At 38.8% G+C, this 24,677-nt stretch overlaps 1 protein-coding gene across 1 annotated transcript in view; it reads right to left on the bottom strand.

The window, feature by feature from the left end:
* Positions 1–23,606, bottom strand: part of LOC120517477 (cytosolic 5'-nucleotidase 1A-like) — a 56,066-nt gene extending 32,460 nt beyond the window's left edge. The window contains exons 1-2 of the mRNA XM_039739822.1: positions 23,233–23,606; positions 13,454–13,621 (exon numbers count right to left, since the gene is read on the bottom strand). Coding sequence (XP_039595756.1) covers positions 13,454–13,621; positions 23,233–23,367 — 303 coding nt within the window. The 5' untranslated portion in view covers positions 23,368–23,606. The remainder of the gene's footprint in view (positions 1–13,453; positions 13,622–23,232) is intronic.
* Between the last annotated feature and the right edge of the window lie 1,071 nt (positions 23,607–24,677).

The following is a 24,677-nucleotide window of genomic DNA, read 5'->3' as shown; positions in this document are numbered from 1 at the left end:
CCACTTATTAAAACTTTCTTAAATATAGATGCAAGTGAAAATAGCACTGAACTAATTGTAGTCCTTTGGCATTTGGTGCTGTTAGCATTTACATACAATTAAGAGAGCAAACACTATAATAATAATAATACATTTAATTATATAGAGCCTTTCCCATGCTCAAGGCACTTACAGAATATTAGAACGAACGGCAGGGTATAAAGTATATAGCATTGTACACACCAAATAAATAAATAAAGAAGATTAAGACAGTAAATTCAGAGAAAAGCCTAACAGACAACATAATTCATGGTCTAGCACACACACATACAGGTTACATCAGCATTGTGACCGAGAGGTAAACTGAGAGAAGGGTAATAAAGTCAAGTAGAGCTAAAAGCCTTCCTGAACAGATGAGTTTTGAGTTGTTTTTTAAAAGAATTCACGGAGTCAGCTGACCTGATTAATTTCGGTAGGTCATTCCAGAGTCTGGGCACTATACAGCTGAAGGCCCTGTCACCCATGGAGTGTAGATTAGTGTGGGGCACAACAAGATTGCCAGAATCGGAGGACCTTTGTGGGCAGGCAGGCGCATAGTGATGGAGAAGGTCACTGATGTAGTTTGGTGTGAGGTTATTTAAGGCTTTGTAGGTTATTAGTAGGATTTTATATTCGATTCTGTAAGACACAGGGAGCCAGTGAAGACGAAGCAGGATGGGTGTGATGTGCTCACTGAAAAATGAACTATGAAATAGTAAAATAGCAGATATATTTAACTAGATGCATTGCTTGACAACTTTGGCCACTCATTCTGCTTTATTAAATGTATTATAGCAGACAATGAATTTCTAAAATTGATTTCTAAAGTGAAAGTAGAAGTAGAATAATTATAATCAATATGTACTTACAAAATAAGTTATCTGTTTGTTAGATTTTTTTTTTTAGGAAATTGGATTTAGGTCTAAAGGATCTTCAGAATTAAACACGTATTTAAAATGTGTCATTTATTTTGAAAATCGTAGAAGAAAATGACATCTTCAACTTGAAAAATTATCTTTATTTGTTCATTATTGGTTCAATATTATATAATACTAGACATTAAGCCCGTTACAATAACGGGCGCTAGAACAGTAGTGCATAAACATTAGTAGGAACAGTCTATATTAAATGGCAAGGGACCTTGTATGTGGCTGTAATATTCGTCACTGTATTGTGTGCCTTTAATTTTCTCTCTCAGTAATACTGGTTTGTATTTCCGTAAAATGCCTGTAATTTTGTCTGACAGTAATACAGTGGAACCTCGGAACCGAAGTAATTTCCCCCATAGGATTGTATGTAAATACAATTAATCCATTCCAGACCGTATGAACTGTATGTAAATATATATTTTTTTAAGTTTTTAGGCACAAATATAGTTAATTATACCATTGAATGCACAGCGTAATAGTAAACTAAATGTAAAAACATTGAATAACACTAAGAAAACCTTGAGCAACAGAGAAAACTAACACTGCAATAGTTCGCACTATTATAGCCTTACGACCCGCTCGCTAAAAGCACTTTTTTTTAATGAGTTTTAAGAGCAAGAAAAAAAATGAACATTTGAAAAATCTGTAATTTAATAAACCACCAAGAAAAGTAACATTGCAACAATGCACGAGCGTGCCTGTGTGTGTGTGTCTGTCGCGCGTGCGCCTGTGTGTGTGTGTGTGTGTGTGTCTGTCGCGCGTGCGCCTGTGTGTGTCTCTCTTTCTGCACAGGGAATGCACAGGAAGAGACTGAACACCTGCTGTATGGCCCCGTGCATGCGCACTTCACCAGAAGACACACACACACGGACACCTGGACGCACACAGAGGTTTTATTAAAGAGGATAATATCTAATTTACCAAAGATGTAACATTTGATGTGATATCTTTATTTGTATAATATAAAACTGCTGGTTGAGTCATTCATAAATAGTATTGCTCTACTTTCTAATATACTTTATGGTTAATTAATATACTGCCTCTTTAACTTTGAATTTTAAATTAAGTCTAAAAAATGCTAATTTTATCCTATGATATTTTCCTGTTAAAATTGCTTATAAGGTGACACATACTGACATACTCTTGGATTCCTCCAAAGTAGCTATTACTTCACCTTTATTAAAGGAGTCACATTTAGCATTCAAAGATCTTCTGACCCTTTTCACATGTAACTTGTCTTTCTTAATTTTAGAAAAGAAATGTCAAAAAAATGACGAAAGTATCTTTTGCTATTTTGCATTTGAATATCCAGCCATCCATTATCCAACCCGTCATATCCTAACTACAGGGTCACGGGAGTCTGCTGGAGCCAATCCCAGCCAAAACAGGGTGCAAGGCAGGAAACAAACCCCAGGCAGGGCACACACAGACACACACCAAGCAAACACTAGGGACAATTTAGAATCACCAATGCGCCTAACCTGCTTGTCTTTGGACTGTGGGAGGAAACCCATGCAGACACAGGGAGAACATACAAACTCCATGCAGGGAGGAACCGGGAAGAAAACCCAGGTCTCCTAACTGCGAGGCAGCAGCGCTACCCACAGTGCCACCGTGCCGCCCGCATTTGAATATTTTTATGTAAATTCTTTTTGTGTTTCCTTTATGTTTATAATTGACTATTTGTCATTGTTTTGTTTATTTATTACCTTTTGTGACTATAGTATGTTGATCATGTATTTATTGGTTCTTTGTTTTATGTACCTTGTTTTCTTTATCCTTATTGTGAGCACCAAACAAAATGAGGATTAAGAAGAGTTTTTTAATCTTCTGGATGGCCACTAATGTAAACAGGAAATGGTAAAAGCAATAACATAGTTTTAAAATAGGCTAGGGGCAAGAAATTGTAAGAAGCACGCCAAAACCTCTTATTAATGCCTAATACACAAAACAAGTCTAAGTCAAAAACAACAAAGGTCCTTATACTAATTGAGATTTTTTGTCCTTTATTATTGGTAACATTTCATTAAAATTTTGCCTTTTTTATTTATCCAATACTTGGATAGCATACAGTACATGGCATGGCATTTGAACATAGGGCACCAAGGATCAAACCTGGGTGTAATTACATCAGCATAACTCTTCTATTAAAATTGCTATATTGGCTCACACCACAGTTAAAAGATAATTAAAAAATATATCCTTTTGTAATCCAAAAAGTCTGAATTAGTGAAAGCTGGCCTAATTCAGGATATTCATAAGAAATTTTATTGATTTACTTCATGAAGTTGAATTAAATCACAATTGCATCAAATATTTTAAGCATTGAAAATGTATGTGTGAATTTAAAAGTTTACAGTCTAAAAATGTGTACATTTTTCACCTTCTGATAGAGGTCCATAGAGGCATCTTGCATAACTAGGCCTCAATACAACTCAAATAGCATATAATATGTGGGGGTTTTCTCATACCTATGAGTCAGGAGGTGCCTGGATAAAAAAAAAAAAAAACTGAAATAATTTCAAAGCGTTCATAAGTAATTCTTATGAATGCAAAATTATAAATCACCTAGGTGGCTCATTTCTTTGTAGAACTTATGTTACAATTAGGTTTGGTTCGATTTTTTTCCCTAAGATTTTCAATGTGCCAGTCAGCTTGGATGTGGCAGTTAATTGGTTACTAAAAATTATATGGGGGATTAAGCAATGAATATACACTTACCTTTAGAATTCTTGCAGAAGAAGTAGGGTGGGAGGAGACTACTTTTTTTTATCTCTATTCAAGAAAGGGTAACACCAGAACTAAAAGATGAACTAGCCAATTATGACATAGGAAACTTTTTATAGATGGTTTAATCAATTTGTTACAAAAGATTAGCACTTAATGGGAAACTGGAAGAGAGACATAAAATTAGGTTTATTTGGCTGTTGTCCACCTGAATTAAAAAATACATCTAAATCCACTGAACTGGGTAAAAGCAGTGTTAGCCTGAAGGAGTAACAGTTATGCCATAGCAGAAATATTATATTTCTCTTATGGGGAGCCAGGACATATGATAGCCAGATGCCCTTTTTTTCAGAAAAACAAAAAGTACCCACTCTATGTGAGTCAATGGTAGGATGGGTATTTTTGTAGTCAACCTCTATATAAAAAAATGATTACAGTACCATCTGAAATCTTTTTGCATTAATAGATTAAGGGTGCAAATTATTGCATGATTTGAGAATAACTTGTATTCCCTTAAAATTCTTTCCCAGAGTTCTCCTCAGTCGATGACAAGCCTAATGGCATGAGACTTCTAGAATATATTACTCCCCTAATTATTATACAAACTAGTGCATTATAAGCTTCTTTGGTATTTCTTCAACTATACTGCATTTAATGGTGGGATAGCCACAGCCACGAAGTCATAATCCAACTATTATCTGTGTAACTACAGATATTGCAGTGTTTGTAAACCCAACTATCTCAAAGCAATTTTACCCCCCATAATCCATTGCACCTTAGATATTTTGGTAGATGAATATGAAGAATTTAAGAATGTATATGTTACACAAAAATTTCTAGAATCACTCCTCATTCTGCATGTCAAATACTTTTTGTGTAAATATGAAAAGAATCATTTATTTGTGAAATCAGAAAAATGCAGTTTTTTTGGGTTATGAAACCACACAGACAGAATTAGCAATGGATTAATCTAATGTAGCATTCACCATGAATTGATCAAATCCACAGAGTTTCAAACAGGTGCAACATTTAGTGGAGTTTGACTATTCTTATCTGTGATGTATTAAACATTTCAGTACAGTAATATCTCCTTTTAAACCAAGAAGAAGCATAAAACATTTTTTAGAACTTTGGAAGTACAAGTAGCATTTGACTCCATTAAGAAGTGTTTTACCAAAGTACCAGTTCTAAGAAATCCAGTTGCTCTTGTGCAATTTATTCATCAGGTAGACTTGTGCTACTACCAGAGCCACCTTGTCTTAAAAGACTATTTACACTGATAAAATGTATCCTTGTGCTTATTTTATTAAAAAATGTTTGCTGAGCAAAATTATGATGTGGGACACTGGAATTTGTTGCTTGTTATGTTAGGATTAGAGAAATGGTGACATTCATGATTCCCACAGACTATAAAAAGTTAACAAATTTGAAGAAGGCCATAAAAAAGTTAAATGCCAGATAAGTAAGTGGGTTTTGTTTTTCATTGGTTTTGATTTTACAATGTTCAGGAGATAAGAAGGCAAACAACCTTTCTAGGGTTCTGAATACTGATGAAACTCCTCTGGAACCCGAAAACATATTGCCGGCAGAAAAAGTCCTAGCTGGTGTTCCTGGATTCACTTGTTTGCCCAGACTCAACTCCTGGTACCAGAAAAAGTCCCAGCTGGTAAACATTATGTTCCTAGTTCTTTAAGGGGTAAAGCTCTGGAATGGTCACATTCTTTTCAGATGTTTAACCATCCTAGTATTACCCAGATACTAAAACTTCTAACAAGACATTTCTGCTAGGCAAAAAATATATGTAGAAACCTGTAATCTAGTCAAGTTACCTCACAGTCTCCATACTGGAATGTTATAGTTTATTGCTTCACCTGAACACCCATAGGAAGCACTCTGTGGATTTTATGACAGACTATCTCAGAATTGTATCAACATATTGTTAGTCGTAGATCACTTTGCTTGTTTCGTTCTGCACATCCTTTAGGGAATTGGCAGATGTTTTTATCAATGAGGTTGTTGAGTTGCACTATTTATCTTCATCAGTGATATTAGTTTGTGGGCCTAAATTGATATCAAGATTTTAGCATTTTCTGTTCAAAGACAAGCTAGGAGATTAATTTAACACCCAGATATCACCCTGAAATATTTAGCCGGACCAAGAGGTTAAATTGGAACCTTGTACTATCAACTCTTTTTAGTCCATTTGGAAAGAAATTATGCCCATTGTTGAATTTGCCCATAACATGTTAACATTATTCTGCTACTGAAATGTTTAATTTTTAATAGCTTAAAGGTTTTAAGCCACCTCTAACTAATTTACCATCTGCTACTTTTTCTATACCGTGTATATTAGTGCACCTAACTAGACTTCATTATGTTTGTAGGCAGGTTCAGGAAAACCTTCAGGTAGTGGAAACTTCACAGACTGTAAACATACTGTAGATATAGGCCGAGGAGATTAGTTCTTGGCAACAGCTGTGTCTCGCCACACAAGACATCCTCTTGAGAATTCTGTGTGGTACTTTGAGCATTATCTTAATTATTCAGTGGGCCATAACTTGTGGTGAAGAATGAAGCTCTTCCTTTATATTTTAAAATCCATCTAACTTTCCATTTCCAAGCTTCCTAACTCAATCATATTGGTGCTAATCATATTCATGTCTCCTGTTTTGTTGACTAGGTTTCATGTTGTCAATGACTAAATGTGATGGATGCATCCAAAGGACATAACATATGAGGATATTGTTATGGTTAAATTTTCTGGCTTGTTATGATTTATCTCCTGTAAAGGACAGCCGATAGCTCAACCTGGACGGAATGCCTTAAATATGGAAGGATGGGGGAAGGCAGCTTCTTTAAGGCACTACCTCCCCCCAAGATGCTAGATGGCAGCTTCCCTGGAGTTTTGCAGTTCCCCAGATTCTCACAGGGCACCATGGGACATGGAGTTCTGTATCTCAGCCCTATTGGGTACCGTGGGTGCTGCCAGGGGATGCTGTGGAAGGACGATGGGAGACAAGGTTCTCTACTAATCCAGAAGTACTGGCAGGTCATGTGAACAGAAGCCCAGAAGTACTTCCGGGGTGACTAATGTAAGTTATCCACCTGACCGGAAAGTGCTGGCAGGTCATGTGGACGGAAGAGCAGAAGCACTTCCAGGTTGGACAATATATAAAGGACTGCCTAAAATCCAGTAAGCGAGCCAGAGTCGGGTGGAAGATGGACAAAGCTTGCTGGGAGGTGTGGAGGAGAAAAGAAAGACAAAAAGAGAGAGAATGAGAAAGAAAAGCATAGTTGAAGTGCTGTGTAATTATTTATTACTTGTGGCTATGGTGGTGGAGAGCACTGTGCAAGAAAGAAAATGAATAAAATGTGTTCTTGGTGCTTTTAACAGGTGTCCTCAGTGTCTGCCTGTTGGGTTTGAGGAGCAACAGTGCCCTCTAGCATCCACACTCCTTCCCTTCTGGTGTTTAATAACTGAAGAATCCTATTGTATTATTTATTTTTACTTACAGTTTCATTTTAAGACTTATTTACTTACTTTTTACTCTCTTGTTTTGGTTATCTCTTAAAGCCTTTTTTTTAACTAGCACTAACATTTTATAGCTTATTGGTTGATGGTTGCTATGTTGTTTCTAGGTTAAAATGACTGGAAGTGTGTGAGTCACTGTCATGTAAAATTCAGTGCTATGAATTTCACAGTTGTCCAAAATCGTGGATACTCTGAAAACTTTCTTCTGTACTTTTTGAATTTAGCTTATAACTTAGAACTTACAAAGCAGCCCTAACCAAGAATAACACAATGGAAGCCTAGGATAACTTGTAATAAGGTGATATACTTATAAGGAAAAGCAAACTCAGAAGGGTTGGAGCATTAGAAGGAGTAAGTGCACAATGTGACAAAAGCAACAAAACCTGCTTAGAGCTAATTAATATCCATGCCTAATTTGTTGGGTAACTGGTCCACTTTCCACACCAAGAACCAAATAACACACTCCCTGTTACCTCCCTCACTTCACTCTTAAACACCAGTAAACTTCCCACCCTTACCCACCCTCTCCCATCTTCATTTTCTCCAGGCCAATGGCCCATGGTCATTTTCAAGTCAGGTCCCATGTGTACTTCTGATATCATTTCCAAAAGTGCTATTAAAATACCAGGGCAGCTTCTCCCAAAACACCCCTGGTGGCCCAAGTATTCCTACCAACTTCTTGGCCGATTTTAATCATAAAAATGCTATGCATGAAACATAACATAGCCTTCTGCCGCCCCCGGTTATGCTGATGTGGAATGTGTGATCTTGTGCCTTGCAGTTCCTATTGTTCTTCCTTTATTAATTTGCTCCTAAAATAGAACATATTAGGAGTGGCAATACAACATATTCCATAGAAAATTCATCAAATTCAATACTCAGTTCCCACCAAAACTAGATTAAGTCTTTCTTCATACAAAATAACAAATCACATAAAATAAGAAGGTTCAGTGCAGGCATTACATTGCATTCAGAATTAACACTCAATTGATCTTTAACTAGAAGCAACTTTGAAAACAAATTTTAAATAAACAGCGGAAAGTATTGAAAAAAATTACAAACCTATTTACATTTTCAAGACCCAGTATACTCACTGTAAAGGTAAACGTACAAGTGTTCCCACAGAGATACATTCCCTTTACCAGTGTTTCCATTACAAATAGCTAGGGTAAAGATAAAGTGCAGTAGGAAAAGGCATTATTCATTGTGATGATTGTTGGCAAAACACAGTCCCAGTAGCATCTCTTGAGGCATCATGAAGGAATGAGCGATGTGTCATGAAAAGGATGAGAGCATCAGTTATGATTGTTTTCTGCCATGGCCTCCAGTGAATCCAGGATCAGTCATATAATGCAATTGAACACTCCTTATTGCTTTAGTTAACCATCTGAGCTGGTGGTACTGTGCTGGCAGACCACAGGACACAACAATATACTGGTCGCTCTGTATTAGTAGAACAACCCCAGCATCTTGTTGAATATAATGAAGAGGCTGAGCCTTCTTAAAAAAAGAATAGCCTGCTCTGATTCTCTTTTGTAAAGCATAGCTCTCTTATTCACCCAATCTAGTCTATTGTTCCAACTTTCCAAGTGACATCTAAGAGATCCTGAAAACAACTGTGTGACCTTTTGTGACAGACTTCCCTGGTTTCATTTTACAATAGAACAATGCCCAACTGCTTTTGGAATATTTTTTAATTCTCCCTGGTACTAAATGAGTATGCATGGGCAGCAACAACAGTCTGCTTCACATTCCAGCAGATCACTACTTCCCTGGAGGAATAGTTGCAAAATGCTTGACTGGATGTGTTACAGGGATAGATTCTGTGTGCAACTAAGCATAGCTTCACATATTTCCCTAGCAGGTGTTTTTAGCTAATATAAACAACCTCCATTTGATGCTATACTATAAAGTAATAAGTCATTTTTAAATGTTATGTAGTTGGTGTGTACTTTAGAATAGACAAGTGCAGTGTAATAGTATAGTTTGTCACAAAGCATACATTTGTATATGCATATACAAATGCACATTTGCATATACTGAGTTATTGTGCACTTCAATGAACTAGTGTCCTGCTTAGCCTTATGATCCTCTGATTGATGACAGCTCTATGTGACCCCACATAGTGGAATAAACCAGTTTGGAAATGTGATTGATAGATGAATTATTTGAACTGTAGCAGAAATAGATCTCGTTTAACAATTACTTGGTTTTCTAAGGAGCCTTGAAACTAACCAAAGAGTACAAGGCTTTAAGAGATTTTAACATGTTGTGCAGCATATTTGCTGTGGATCACAGTTAACATCCTTACCTGTCTATTGAATATAATTGTGTAGTATGGGCACATGGGTGCTGACAGGGTGGGAAGACTGGAGCACTTGTCCCAGGCTCATGGGCTTGTGGAGGTTACAGAATGATCTGTGCAGAAATGTATTGTTTTTTTAATGGCGCCATCAGTACAAATGTCAACATGAGTTGCGACAACAACCGCATGGGGTTACAAAAGGCGGCAAACCATAATGACTTGAAGTGACCGGGCCATTATGCAAATCAGACCCTTGCTTATAGTGCTCCACTGCCTGCCACAGAACTAAAGGCTAAAGTTAGCCTCAGCCAAATTTAATTTATTCTACGTTGGATGAATAAACAATCCTTATAAAGACAGCAGTCTGAAATCCATTCAGAAAAATGTGCAAAGAAAGATTGAATAGTCTTTAAACTTGTTCGATTAAGAGGTTGCTGTGGATGTCATTAATGACTTTACAATGAAAGCTTGGAGGTGGATTCTGTAAAAATGAATGCAGTAAGATATTCTGTTATTTACTTTATTAGTTTTACATAATGTAAAAAATATATTTTGCTGCATTTACTTTGCAGTGTTACAAAAGATTAGCTGATAAATGGTTAAAATGTTACATAATATCTGTTTATAATGTTATGCATTTGATTTGTAATGTCATAAATAAATGTTGATAATGTTCTTTTAGTACTGATGTTGTTAAATGGCTAATACTTTGAGAGCTGAGACATGGCCTGTTAGTACACTTCTATCTTAGGCCATGATGGCACCCAGTGAGACCATTTGGGCCCCTTGGTGGTGTAGGGTTTTAAAAAACAATGAGGCATCTTGAGCCCCACAAGTACTGGTGTGAAAGGAGGGTAGCCCTGTAATCACATAACATGCATGAAGGCTGTTAGTGTGGCATTTCCTCGTAAAGGCTCTGTGGGTTGGCCACCACCACTGCACTCACTGAGTACAAACGGGGGCTCAGAGTGAGACAAATGAAAAGAGCAAATAGGAAAAAAGAAGGCAGGACAGAGAAAGAGTGAAGGTAGAAGCAAGGGAGAAACAAGATTGAGGTTGAGCCAGTGCAGAGGAAAGGAGGCAAAATGATCAAAAAGCCCTGTGAAGAACTAGAGGAGTGGTGCATCAGGGGTAGGGACATTCCTGCTGAACACTGGAGAGGAGCAGGAGGGGCCAATTGCTTTGACGGCTGTTCCAAGGACACCAAAGGATGGTGGTGGACAAGAGAGCAGGACTTAGTAGTTACCAGGTACAGTACGTCAAGGGATGGTGATAAGGACAAGAGCTGAAAATTGTTGACTGCTCTTACCAGTATCTCCATCTACAGAGCAGGCCAGCATGGAGTAGGGGGAAGTGGTTTAAGAAAGGAATGCAATGGGGCTCAACATCTAGAGAGAGAAAAAATTGCAGATATTGAATGTATTTTAATTCTGTTCTTATCCTCTGTAACTTACTTATTGGCTTTAATTATTAATGGTTCTTAACCCTGTTTTAATTATGTATTTATTGAAGACTCTGTACTGCAGTTTTTCTGATACACTGCTGTTGCTGTGAATAAACCACTCTTTACACTCGTCTTGTTGTTTGGGTCCTCATTGCACTTGTCCATCCTCAGTACATGAGTTTCAATGTCCTGGGAACAGAAGGACACCAAGGCTATGGCCTCCCAGGACATCACACGCCCCTGCTTACACAAACTATTCAGACCTCTTAGTCATCCTGATGAAAGGATTTTCATAATTGACAAGGCAGTCTGAATTTATAACATGAAGAGTTTGTCTGTGTCCTATATTTCTATTAGTAAAAGTATCCTCAACATTTATGTGCACCACTCTATAATTTACTATAATCTTATTATTAACCCTTTATTTACACTAAATCCAAACCTACAGCTTATGGGAAAAGTGCATTGCACAAAACACACAGTTTGGGGAACACACCAGTTATTTTGTGACCCAATTTGATTTTCATCTTAGAAGGACTACTTCTAACTATGCAATTTTTTTTCTCATTTTGAATATCCATCCATCCATTTTCCAACCTGCTATATCCTAACACAAGGTCACGGGGGTCTACTGAAGCCAATCCCAGCAAGCATAGGGCGCAAGGCAGGAACAAATCCCAGGCAGGGTGCCAGTCCACCGCAGGGCACACAGACACACACACACCCACACACCAAGCACACAATAGGGACAATTTCAGATTGCCAATGCACCTAACATGCATGTCTTTGGACTGTGGGCTGGAGCACCCAGAGGAAACCCACGCAGACACGGGAAGAACATGCAAACTCCATGCAGGGAAGACCTAAGAAGTGAACCCGGGTCTCCTAATTGCGAGGCAGCAGCACTACTACTGTGCCACCATGTCGCCCTCATTTTGAATATAATATTACAAAAACAGATAAGCTATTTCTGGATTTCTCGTTAGTGAGAGTGAAAGTCAATTTGTCTGCCTCTCATCTGTTTCTTGATGATACAAGTAAGGCCACTTTATGCAATGCACTCAATAGGTTTCACACTGCTTTGAGACATGATAGAAAACTGCTTTACTTCTCCCAGTCAAGTGACATGACAATAGTTTCAGCTTCTTCCACTGGTGACTTCAAAGGCTCATTACACAGGATTGGAGGGCTTTGAGTTTGTTAGGGTTGAGCAGCAGAGCTTCTCAAGGGAAAATCGAAACAGTCCCCAAGGCTGAGAGAAAATCAAAGCAGCTCTTTTCAGACAAACACCAGCGACCTAAAATTGCACATGTCATCAAAGAAATTAAATGTATTTATTGCAATGCTGTTTGCTAAATGCAGTCTTTCCCACAATGCTGTAAAAACCAGGAAGAAATCTAATTTACCAAGTGCTTCCTTCATTGTGCTTGTTAATCTCAAGAGTATATCTGGGTCATTGTAAGCCTTTCTATTTCAAGCTGTAGAATAATATTAAATTAAATTGCATAGAGCAGTTCAGTGGCACAACTGTTAGCTCTACTTCCCTACAGATTCAGTGGCCTGCTTTCAAATCTCATGGTCAGTTATTGTCTATGTGAAGTTTGTATGTTCTAAAAATGTCAGCATGGCCCTTGCTACATGTACTCCAGCTTTTCCCCCTTTTTCCCAAATGTGTGTTCAGCTAATTGACAATCCAACTCTGCCACAAATTTGGATGTGTGTGCAGGAATGGGCCTAATAATGAATTGGGATGTTTTGTAACTTGAACCTAGCACTGCCAGGATTGGTTGTGATTCCACAATGGCCATGAATTTGGTTACACAAGTTGAATAATGTATTTATGTATGTGCTTTAATAAGGAAATAGTTAAATAAACCTATTATTTCAAACATCAATTCCCCTCATCATGCCAGCTTTGCCATTGCTCTTAGTAGTTCAACCAAACAAACTATACTGTATACACAGAATTATAGTCTGTATAATTCCCTTCTACATAGTACTTCTACTGCTCACATTATCCATTGAATTTAACATTCAGCATGTAAATGAAGAGTGATGGAAAACAATGGTAATGCCATGCTGAAAGGAAGAAACAAGGATACCTTCCATTGCTTAATAATGGTTGCTATGCCAAGTGCATACTTACTTTGTGTGGATATGAACAACAACATTGGCCCACTGAGTATGTTTGGAAGCATAGGTAAATGACATTTAAAAAAAAACACCTTTGAGGCAATGGATAAAAGTAAATTACATCCTGTCCATGTGTGCATACAATATCGCCATATTTCACAAATCAGTGCAAGGATTTGTAAAGATTCTGTCCTTAACAGCTTTAAAAATTAAACACTCACATAAAAAGAGCCTAGCAAATCACAGTCAACTATTCACAAGGATACCTCAGGGGACATTTCAAGTGAAGCTACAACACCATTTGTATTTTGCATAAGGCAAGCAAACCAAATAAAGTCTAACACATACAGTACTGACTTTCTTACCTTTACAAAGGGAAAGGCTGCCCCTGGCTGAAAAGGTTCATTCTCATGTTCTTGTTGGTATCTTACATACTCCTCCACTCCACGTTCCACGTAGATCTTTTGTTCCTCTTCCATGCGAAACAAAGCTCTTGAAGATACTGCAATGGTGATAGCATTTTGTGGCTTTGGCTGAAAAATGGCAAAAGACAACATCTTTCTCATGTTGGTGCATTTCAAGATGAAATACCTTGATCAGCTGGTATGGAGCTACCCATCTCAAACCAACAGGGAAACAGCCTGGCAATATTAAGAATAATAAAGACATGAAAATAAGCAAATATCAACTATTAGAAAAGAGAAGGTTTTGTTTTGTCTCGGCCATAAATGTTATTGTTCATTATTTTACTTTTCATTTATTTTGAGTAGCTCTTTTGCTTAGTCAGTGAGACATGTTAAGTTCTAAAGCAACTATCAACTAAGTTATATGGCTATGCTAAGCTATATGCTGAATCTGACTTACACTAACATCATTCCCGTGTCTACATGGGCTTTTCTCGGGGTATTCTGGTTTTCTTCCAACATTCTAAAGACATGTATGTTAAATCAGTTGCAGATTCTAAATTTCCCCACTTTCGGTGTGTTTGCCTTTGTAAAGGCCCAGTGCCCTGTTTAGGGGTGGTTCCTGAGTTGTACTCACTGCTACCAGGATAAGCACCTTCATCCTGCCACCTTGAACTTAATACATTTGCTAGAAACAGTATGGATGGACTTTGTTTGGTATTCTATACTTCATTAGATGTCTGGATAATGTATAATACAGATTATAATTTATCATTTTGTGTAGACTGCACGCCCTGCCCAGGGTTTGTTTCCTGCCTTGCACCCTGTGTTGGCTGGGATTGGCTCCAGCAGACCACTGTGACCCTGTGTTAGGATATAGCGGGTTGAACAATGGATGGATGGATGGATTTTGTATAGAGTTCCTACCATACAATACAATACTAATTTGATCAAATTCAGAGTCACAGGGGTGGGTGTCTATTACAGTAGTTGGGTATGCAAAGCAGGAAAAAGTGCCTAACGGGACACTGTTAACATTTTTAGCTGTTCAGAATTTCCTCTTTTTGGAAGCATTTGGGGAAAAAATGTAATATGATGTGCTATTATATCAATATTATCAGTATCAATTATATCAATATTAATAACATTTTATAAAAATGTAAAAAAAGATTTAGTTTTTATTTACATTTTTATGGATTTGGCCTTAATGAATAGGAAATAGGACTTGAGAGAATTTGGTAATATATTGATAGGATGATCCTCACCACCTCATACATAGGAAGCTTGGGTGAAGATTTAAAAAGGACTGCAAGGAAAAGTGAGATAACAGAATGCTGTCGACATGACTGTGCATAGCTGTCAAATAAATGTGTCAAGTAGAGAACGGAACATGTTGCCCTGTCGCATAAAAAAGATACTCCTTTTTTTGCCAAAAGTGGTTTAATATCTTTTAGAGTTTATACAGGGTGGATTTAGTACAGTGCAAATGGTAACATCCAACTTATGTGGAATTAGGGGTGCAAATGCACACTTATCGTAAGTCAGTGGTGAGATTAATATGCAAGAGACAAAGTAAGCTTTTCATTGTTATATTCACTTAAATCAAATCAGTGTCAAAAGTGAGACAAAGCCTGTCCCATCAATGCTAGATATAAGGGAGGAAGCAGGGTGACAGTCCATAGCAGGGCCCAGTCATGGACACACACATACATACACTCATACAGGGCCAACATAACAAAAACCATCATGGAGAATGTACAGATTTTACACAAAGCGTATCCTGTCATAAAATTTTAACCCAGGATGCTAGATCCACAAAGCATTGTACATACCATTACTTCACTCCATAGCAAGCTTTTCTTTTTATCCAATTGCACTGTGACAAAAACTAAGTAAAATTGATTCTTGTTGGAAAACATTATATATGAGTGTTGTCCAAATTTTATTTGAAATAGTTCATTCATGAGTGTCTCATAATGGCTACAAAGAAGGCTGTTCATCACTCTATTATATAACTGCTCACATACAGTATACAGTGCTGAATCTGAAGATGATTAGATACACTGCTGTAGTTGCTGCAGTTGAGTAAGCTGAACTACTGTCTGGAAGTGAATCACAAAAAGAACAACAGATTATAAAGGCAGAATGAAAAGAATATTCAGATATGCAAAGAGGGATGATGGCACTAAGAGGTTTTCAACATGAAGAAGACAACAGTTGTGTATGACTTTTTAATGCAGATCACCCTAATTATGCTGTGATTTAATTCTCTAGCACTGGCCAGGGTCCAGTACCTTGTAGGATGGATGTCCTAGCAGATGCCCATTTGATATTTTGTTTTTCCAACTGACTAAAACTTCAGGTCAGGTGAAGTCAGGTTGAGGAGCATGCACTAGTACAGTGCACTGACGCACCCATCACACAAATAAATAGCTTCAGGTCTTAGTTGGCAACCCCCCAAGCAGACACACAGTCCAGTCCCATCCTCCTTAAATTACCATCTAACTTCTGCAACTTCTGTTACGTGGTGTTCCCTTGGCCTGTTTCAGCCATTCTGGTCCAATGTGGATCCTGCAAGCTGTAACTGACACTCCCTCACAATGCAGGTGATATGCCTCTTTCAGGACTCTGTGAGCATCCACTCGTTTGACACAAAGTTAAAGCAGTGATTCCCAAGGATTCTAACAAAGAAGTCCAGTCTTCATCTCAGGTCACATGATAGTGTTCATGTCTCGCAACCATATAGCAAAACAGGAAGTACCAAGACTGTAAAGATTTGGACCTTCGTCCTTTTGCCAAGATATCAGGAGCACCACACACCCCTTTCCAGTGACCTTATGATCCCCCCCCCCCATGTCCTCCCAATCCATGTACTAACTTCATAGGAAGAGTCACTGGAGACATGAATGTCGCTGCCGAGGTAAGTAAAGCTCTCAACATAGTTGACACTTTTTTCGCAGACATGCTGCTGATGGCTGTGTGCAAGAAGTCATTAAAGGCCTGGATCTTGGTTTTTATCCAGGATACTCGGAATCTTCACTCAATCTCTTGAGAGACCCGATCAGAGTCTCTATTGACACTGCAAAGATCACAGCATCGTTGACAAAGTCAAGATCAGTGAATCTTTCTTCACCAATATATACCCCAGAGCCGCTGGACCCCACAAGCCTACCCAACACCCAGTCCATGTAAGCTTTGAAGAAGCTGTTGCAACAACACACCTCTGACGAACCCATTAATTAATTGGGGAAAAGCAGAGGTTCTTCTTCAACTGTGCACAGCACTCACAGTACCAGGGTACAGGCCTGACATGACATCCTGAAATTTCAGTGAAATCCCGTGAAGTCTCAGTCAACTGAGTGGAAGGCTTTATGAAAATTGACAAAGGCTGCATTTGCTCTAGGATGAGAACCCTCAGTGTCAGGATGCGGTTAATGGTAGACTTCTAATGAGTAAACCCAGACTACTCCGGTCACTGGTAGCAAGTGATAATGGATCCTATTGAAGATGACCCTATCAAGGACCTTTCCTGGTTCTGAGGGCATTGTTATCCCCCTGCAGTTAGTGCAATCCAGGTGATCACCTTTCCCTTTAGATAGGGACGACAAGTCCCATTTTCCAGTCAGTTGGGATGACGCCCGTCTCCCAAATGGTAGCAAAGATTGCTTGCAATGCCAGGAGAACAGCCTTACCTCCAGTCTGTAAAAGTTCACCCCAGATACAACAGATCCCTGCTGCCTTCCCTACCCTCATCTGGTTCACCACCTGTGTGCAATCTTAATGAGACTGGGTGGTTCACAGCTAAATGGAGGATCAGCCTCAAGAACCATGTACCCAGAGATGTCTAACATCCTAGCTGGAGGATCAGCGTTAAATATCTGCTGAAAGTAGCCTGCAGCGTCATCTGTAATAACCATTCCATTATCTCCCTTGAGTGTGACTCTCTGAGGAACAGATTTGGATGTGCGTAATGCTTCGATTTCACTGTTAGCCATGCGCTGTGACTCCTCTCGACAATATCCTGGAGGCCCTGTGACACAAAATACCTCCTTCTGGGAACACTGGCAACACTAGCACAACCCTCAGCAACCTTTAGGGTTTTGTCATGGAAGGTCTTCCTCATCACATTAGAATCAACAGTTACACCCAAGTCAATCATATAAACTGCTTGCAAACTCATTAGAAACAGCCTAATTTTGGAGTCTGGCCAAATTGAGCCTAACTCTCCTAGTAGGTAGTAGCCTAAGCTGGATTTTCAGAGTAACAACAACAAGTTTGTGGTCAGAATTCAAAAATTGGGCACTTCTGTAAACCCTGCAGTTCTGTAGGAGCCTGCAGCATCAATCTCCTGTGATCAATATCCTTCACTGCACCATCAGCGCTCTGGAACCAGGATCCAGTGATCCACAGCCCCTGATCTTTTGCAAGGAACATGGAGCCACTTTCACCACGGTCACCAGACCAATAGGGTCTAATGCAATCCTCATAGCCAGCCCTCTCAGTGCTAGTGGGCACATTGAAGTCACCCATGACTATGGGAGTGCCACCTCACAGGCACCCATCAACTACCGAGCGCAGCTGTGAATGAAATGTCTCCCTCACCTAGACATCACTCACTGCAGTCGGAGCATACACTGAGACAACAGACAAGGCACCCAGAGAGGGCTTTAATCTGAGTCTCATAATAAGCTCATTGAAAGAAGTAACATCGGACACCATCAGAAGGAGACAATCTGCCCCAGCAACAGCTATTCCTTGATTATGACAGCCATCAGATTGAGAAGACCAATAAAGGTGTACCCACCAAGAGAGATCTGGTCAGTCCCATGTCTGCATACTTCAGAGAGTGCCACCACTGAAATGTGGAGTTTATGAAGATGAGCCCTTGAGCAAGACCCTTAACCTGTAATTGCTCTAGGGGCACTGTACAATGGCTGACCCTGCACTCTGACCCAAAGGGATATGTGAAAACTAACAAATTCCTAATACAAGAAATTGTATAAGGCAAAATAAAGACCAAAAAAAAAAAAAGATGTTCCACTCACCTAGGGCTGCCTGAAATTGGGACTCGAGTGCTGCCATGCAACAGACGATGCCTCAGCACCACACCAGTTCTGATCCAGATCTGACCCATTGGCTCTCCGGTGGTTTTAACTCTTCCAGAGATGAGGCTCTCAGAGGCTCTCCCCCATTCCCTTCATAATGTGAGCAGCCTTCCTGTGGGTGGCTGCAGAAGACTTACTCCCGCGGAGAGCAGAAAGGAGTCTTGTCTGCCGTTTGAGAGCTGCGTGAATTTTTTACCGTGGCTGAAGTGCCAAACCTACCACCAACCCCCATGTTTCCTCTCCAAGCTGGAGGACCGTTTGCAGGACTGAATGCAGTTTAACATCATACCCAGGTCATACTAAAACATAATTGCAAAAATATATATTGCATTCTCTTTTGCACCAGCAACACAGGTTTTGCCTTGGGATGTGAAAATGAACTATGACTTTTCCGTACTATCCAAGCTTCAACATATAATATTAGGCAATTGATTAAAAATTTTTAGTGTGTGAAAAGAAACATTTTATTTAATATCACCTTAATACTGCTCAGAAGACAAGATACAGATGTACAGGAAAAATGTTTGTTGGCTTAAGAAGAACTCTAGATGCTAAAAGGCATGCTCTGTTTTCTGGCAGAGAAAGATCAGTAGTCTACTGATTTATGTGCCACCCTGGAAGGTCATGGAACTCAGTGAGGTTCCTCAACAGGTTAAGGCCACTGCTGGTCTAGTGACCTTCAGAGGTGAATATCAGGGGGGTGAGACTTCTGTATGTGAGTTTACTTCAGACTTGCAATCAAGGGGGAACCCTGTCAGAACTGGATGAGGCATACCAAGATCAAGTGAGTCTCAGTCCCTACAACATAGGACCAGCACACCTGATAATGGTACAAAGAGGATTATTTGTATGTCCGATTCATTATCTAATTAAAGCAAATAAAGTCAAAAATGTCTTTGTAGACTGAATTCATATAATTACTTTTTATCTGAGATTTATTTAAAAACAATACATTCGGAGCATATGCATAAAACAGGAATGCACAAAATATTAGGCATTGTGTGGTCATGGCTTAATTAAACATGATTTACCTACTTTCAAACTGTCAGTCTATGTATCAGAATGTGAATCTTTAGACAAGTTAAGTCAAAAATACTGGCTTTGTAAAATGGTAGAAGTGCATTAACTTTGAGCAAAATCATGCTCCAGTAGATAAGCCTTAGGTTAATACAGTATATAGGGATATTAAAATTACAGTTTGTTTAGGAACAGTCATATGCTGGGCACATCAGATGTTTTTAAGTGTCTAGAATGCTTTAGACTTTTACTTGTCTGTGTGGCTTGCTTATCCACTGAGAAGTGTTGCTATTATGCAGCCATAGTATTCCTTTCTTGCAGAATCAATTCTAATTTTAACTGATACATTAGACACTTGGCATATACTATATTTTTGTAAAGATTTCACTGCTGCTCCTATAAGTGTTAGCCCTGGATATTAAAGATCAAAATCCAAATGGCATCATTCAGACCTAATAAGTGACCCCAGCAATAAGAATGTAGGGTCAAGTTCCTTCAGTGGAGTTTGAAATCTGAGCTTTTCATGTCACATAACCAGCAGCAGGGAGGCCAAAGCTGTAATATTGGTGTCACTTAGTCCCATAATGATCATCAAGAGATCCTGAGTGATTAGACACATATAAACTTTTAGGAACAAGCAATGTTGAGAGGCAGCTCTTTGTGTTTTATTCATGTCTGTATGGCACTGTATGCACAAACGTGAATGTGTGCACAACAATACAGTATATTTGTGTCATCAAAGTCGGTGTTTTATTTGATTTCACAATTATTATTATTGAGTATATCTTTTATTTAATTTGGTTATGCTTAAAGGAGGGTGGTCTTGTCATCAGATAATATTTGAATCGACACTGCTTTTTTTCATTTCTGAATTGAAAAACTGAAACTCACTGAGCAACTCTGGGGCAGTGATATAAAAAAACCCTTTAAGCACTCTTGATTTTTTTTTAAATGTTACTATTTTTCTTTTTGATTTGTACATAATGTACAGTAATTTTTAAACCTTTAAGCTTTGCATATGACGGACATTGGATGAAATTAGTGCTTTTACTGTTGTGCTACTTACAGATAATCAGATACCAGATTCCATTCACGGACAGCTTAGAACCAGATGCGAATGTCACCTCTGCACTTTTCTCCCCCCACCCAGTCAATTTCTCAAACAGGTTGCCCCTTCAGCTTGCTGGGTGGATTTGAAAGCTCCAATCAGATGTTGCTTGCAGACTAATCTATAATTTACAGCTGTCCTATGCTTTCAAGGTCACCGGAGGCAGATTGGAAAAGTGATCATGTCTGCCAATAAGGCCACAAACTGAGACCCCCACAACTTTTTTATAATTGATTTAAAATGCACAAAACACATAGTTTTGGTGTAGCTTCTGCTTTGTACAAAGTACCATTTCCCAAGAGAAAACATGTGCATTACCTTGTTTTGAGATCAGTCCCCTTTTTTGATTTTAAGACATTCCGTCCATTTTTTGTCTTTTTGGTTTATGTTTATTCATAATTACACCGTGCCTTAGACAAAGAGCACAGAGGCTTCATAAAAGCAAATCTGCATTTAGCATGCTCGTTGTTCAGGATCTCTTTATCAGAAAGGGTTGGAGTTCTTCTCCATTCTTTCCTACTATCAGGATAAAGACATTGAACCGTCAGCTTATAACAGTGTGATATGCAAAGTCAGAAGTGTATTGTCAGATTTTCCAAGTTGATTGCATGCTCCAGAGCTCTGCTGTTTTATCCATAATCCACAGGTTGTTTCAGTTTCTACTTTGTACTTTCCCTAAGTCTATCCACAACTCTTTTCTTCCCTTTTTTTAATTTGTAGATTTTAATTTATTCCTGATTGTATTTTATCTGCATGCTGAAGTCTGGGTTTCATTGTGTGTGCTGTTAAAAGCACAGGCTTCAGTTTATTGTGATCCTAAACTGATGAAGGTAAAACAGTTTATAAATTGGTCGATGGATTTGACATCTTCAACATCCAGTTTGTAATGAAATGTTAGCCAATCAATAAGTGAATCAGTCCTTGAATCAATTTTATGACACATGCCAAAGTAAACATAATTAATGTTTGAAACAATAACATTGAATAAGGGTAATGAGGCAATTTCTCCAAAACATCTGTCCAAAAAACAATTTGTTTAGGAGCATAAAATAAGGATTATATGTGGTGCGATGGTATCACATTAAGTTAATATGTAATATAAAAGATAATATTTCATTCATTCATTCAGTTTCAGAGCACATCTATTCTAATATAAAGTTCTGGGGAGACAGAAAAAGCTATTTTTTGGTATGTAGAAAGAAGACAAAATACCTAGAGAAAGCTGATATGAATTTGGTAAGAATGGGTAAATGGCACACAGACAGCTACTAAGGCTGGCGTTTGACTGGAGCTATAAGAAAACAATTTTAACAAAAAAAGATTTTGTTACTACTAGTACAATTAGTTGGGATGGGTTGGCACCCTGCCCGGGTTTGGTTCCTGCCTTGTGCCCTGTGTTGGCTGGGATTGGTTCCAGCAGACCCTCGTGACCCTGTGTTCGGATTCAGCGGGTTGGAAAATGGATGGATGGATAGTACTATTAGCACTACTACTACTACCAAATATACAGACAAAAAAAAAGGTGCAGTGGAATTACTACAGGTCCAAGTATGGCACTGAATGCCTTATAAGACTAAATCAAAGTAAGCTGTCTACAGAGGTGATGTCAAACTCATGATCCTCCAAAACATTCTCTGTTTAGAGTGTGTGTAGAGAGCTAAGGTCTCCAAATAGCGGCCTGGGTATGACAGGACAAGCTCGCCTATTTATAGTCCAGAGTGCACTCTGGTCTGACAGCTAATGTGTCCAACAGATACCACAGTCTTCCCTTTAAGGGGTAGAAGACAAGAATCTTATGCCAAAATCAGGAGCAAAAATCACTTTGGCCGCTTTCACAAATCTTTTAATCTTCCTAGTAACAAGAGAGTGAAATTAATCTCTTGAGGAGGCCTGAGAGCAGGATAACATCGCAAGTCTTGTCATATATGGGGAACATCCATTACAGATCATCAGCAGTTACCAATCATTTCTGCCCCCAGTGGTTTGTAAAGATGATTATCAATAATCAAACACAGAGTAACCTGTAACCTGTGGGTTAATGGCAGATTGGGATTTGATGGAATGGGTCTTCCTAATAAAATATATTTTGTTGCATCCCTTAATTAAACCTTTTTTTCTGCTTACACTTCTGTAAGTCTGCTCTGACCAAACCTGATCATCCACATAGAAATCCTATAGGAGGACAGTTAGCTACTTCACATAGCTTGTTTTTCAGAAATCTGCCTTGGAGAGCAAAGCAGCAAATTGTTTGCAGTGCCTTCTGAGTGACAGGCCAAGCTAGTCAAGACTAACATTTGGATTGACTCTCAGTGAGCACTGTGAGGAAATTCCTTAAACTTAATGATCAAAGCACCTACATGTGGACATCAGTTAATGTTCAAATATAAACGTACTACAGAATGCACATGTACTGTCAGCTTCCGTGAAGCCTTAGCTCTGCCTACATTTCCCTAGGGGCTGCTCAGAGAGCAGAGCAAACGGCGGCTGTAAAGAATCTGAAAAGCACTTACTGTTTTGGGTTTTTTGCTTGGAGCCAGTTTGTCATAGAAGGACTTGGCATCGTCCAAGTTGCTTTTGCTTTGCCCATTAGTGCTGCTGGCTTCTTTCCCTGGCCTGCTGCTCGGCTGTGTTGAATTTTGACTCATTGTTGCAGTGTTCTACCTTGTTTTGCTGCTAATCCTTCTTTCTCTGTCTGGGATGTGGAGACAAAAATAAAGGCAAGGCTTCCTGAGGCCTGGGTGAGTGGCTTAAATTCTCATTTCTCCCACACCTCTGTTGCTTTTGTGCATGTATGTGTGTGTGTGTGTGTGTGTGTATTATGCCGGCGCTGCTCTCAGGTTCTGACTGAAGCTCGTAGAATGCCTCAGGATCTCCCTTTTGACAGCTCACTATACTATAGCCCTCCCTCTTTTTTTAACCCGTCAACTGCCTCCTAGATCTTTCTCAGCCTATTACACATGGAAAAAGGCAGCTGACTGTTTGACATACAGCACACGACCCTTTCATGCGGACATTCCTGTACTTTTGAGGGCATTCCCAATCACTTTGTTTCTGTCAAATAAGCTTTATCATAAAATGTATACTATCTTTTGCTATAGCAGTAGCAATACTGCAGAGTACAATTTTGCATCTTGTGGAAAATGTCATATATATTTCTCAAAATATAAATTTTGCAAAAAATAGTATGTTAGAGGTCAGCACGTAATAAAAGAAAAGCACTTTACTTATGCATGTCATGTGAATTTTCTATCATTGTTAATATATTTAATGTGAGTACAACTGTATAAAAATAAGTGCTCATAAAAAATAACTATTATATTATGTCCTCTTACTCTAATGTCTTACCAAATAAGGGAAAAAAAAACATATACACATATGAATGTTTTCTGTAAAAAATCTTGTTTAGACTCTAGCTCATTGACATCAGTTCTTAATAAGGTGACAGCAACATGAATTTGATGTATTACGCTCTTTGGGTGGCATGGTGGCAATTTAAGACTTCACGTTTCGCTTTATGCAATTGGATTTTGGCCATCTTAGCCAACAGAACTCAGCATCTGCATACTGGCAGCATCAAAAACTCCATGCTGACCTTCAAGACAGTCACTTCACAGGGTACTGTGCTAAGCCCCTTCTCTACTTCTCGCTTACCTCTGACTGGGTGGACACACACAGCTTAATTGCCATCATTAAATCAGCTGATTACACCATCTTTGTAGGCCTGATCACTGATAATGATGAGACAGTTTATAGTAAGGAGGTGTAGCAAATGACACAGTGGTGGCAGGTCAACAGTCTCACCCTTAATGTCACCAAACCAAGGAGCAGGAAATGGGCATTAAGAACCAGAAAGCAGAGCACACTTTCATCTTTATCAAAAGGAATACTGTTGAAGAATAAACAGCATTAAATTTCTTGGAGTGACCATAACAGGTGAACTGAAATGAGAACAACA

This window comes from Polypterus senegalus, chromosome 17 (assembly GCF_016835505.1).
Source record: "Polypterus senegalus isolate Bchr_013 chromosome 17, ASM1683550v1, whole genome shotgun sequence".
Classification (NCBI taxonomy): Eukaryota; Metazoa; Chordata; class Cladistia; order Polypteriformes; family Polypteridae; genus Polypterus; species Polypterus senegalus.
This window is presented reverse-complemented; position numbering and strand designations above follow the sequence as displayed.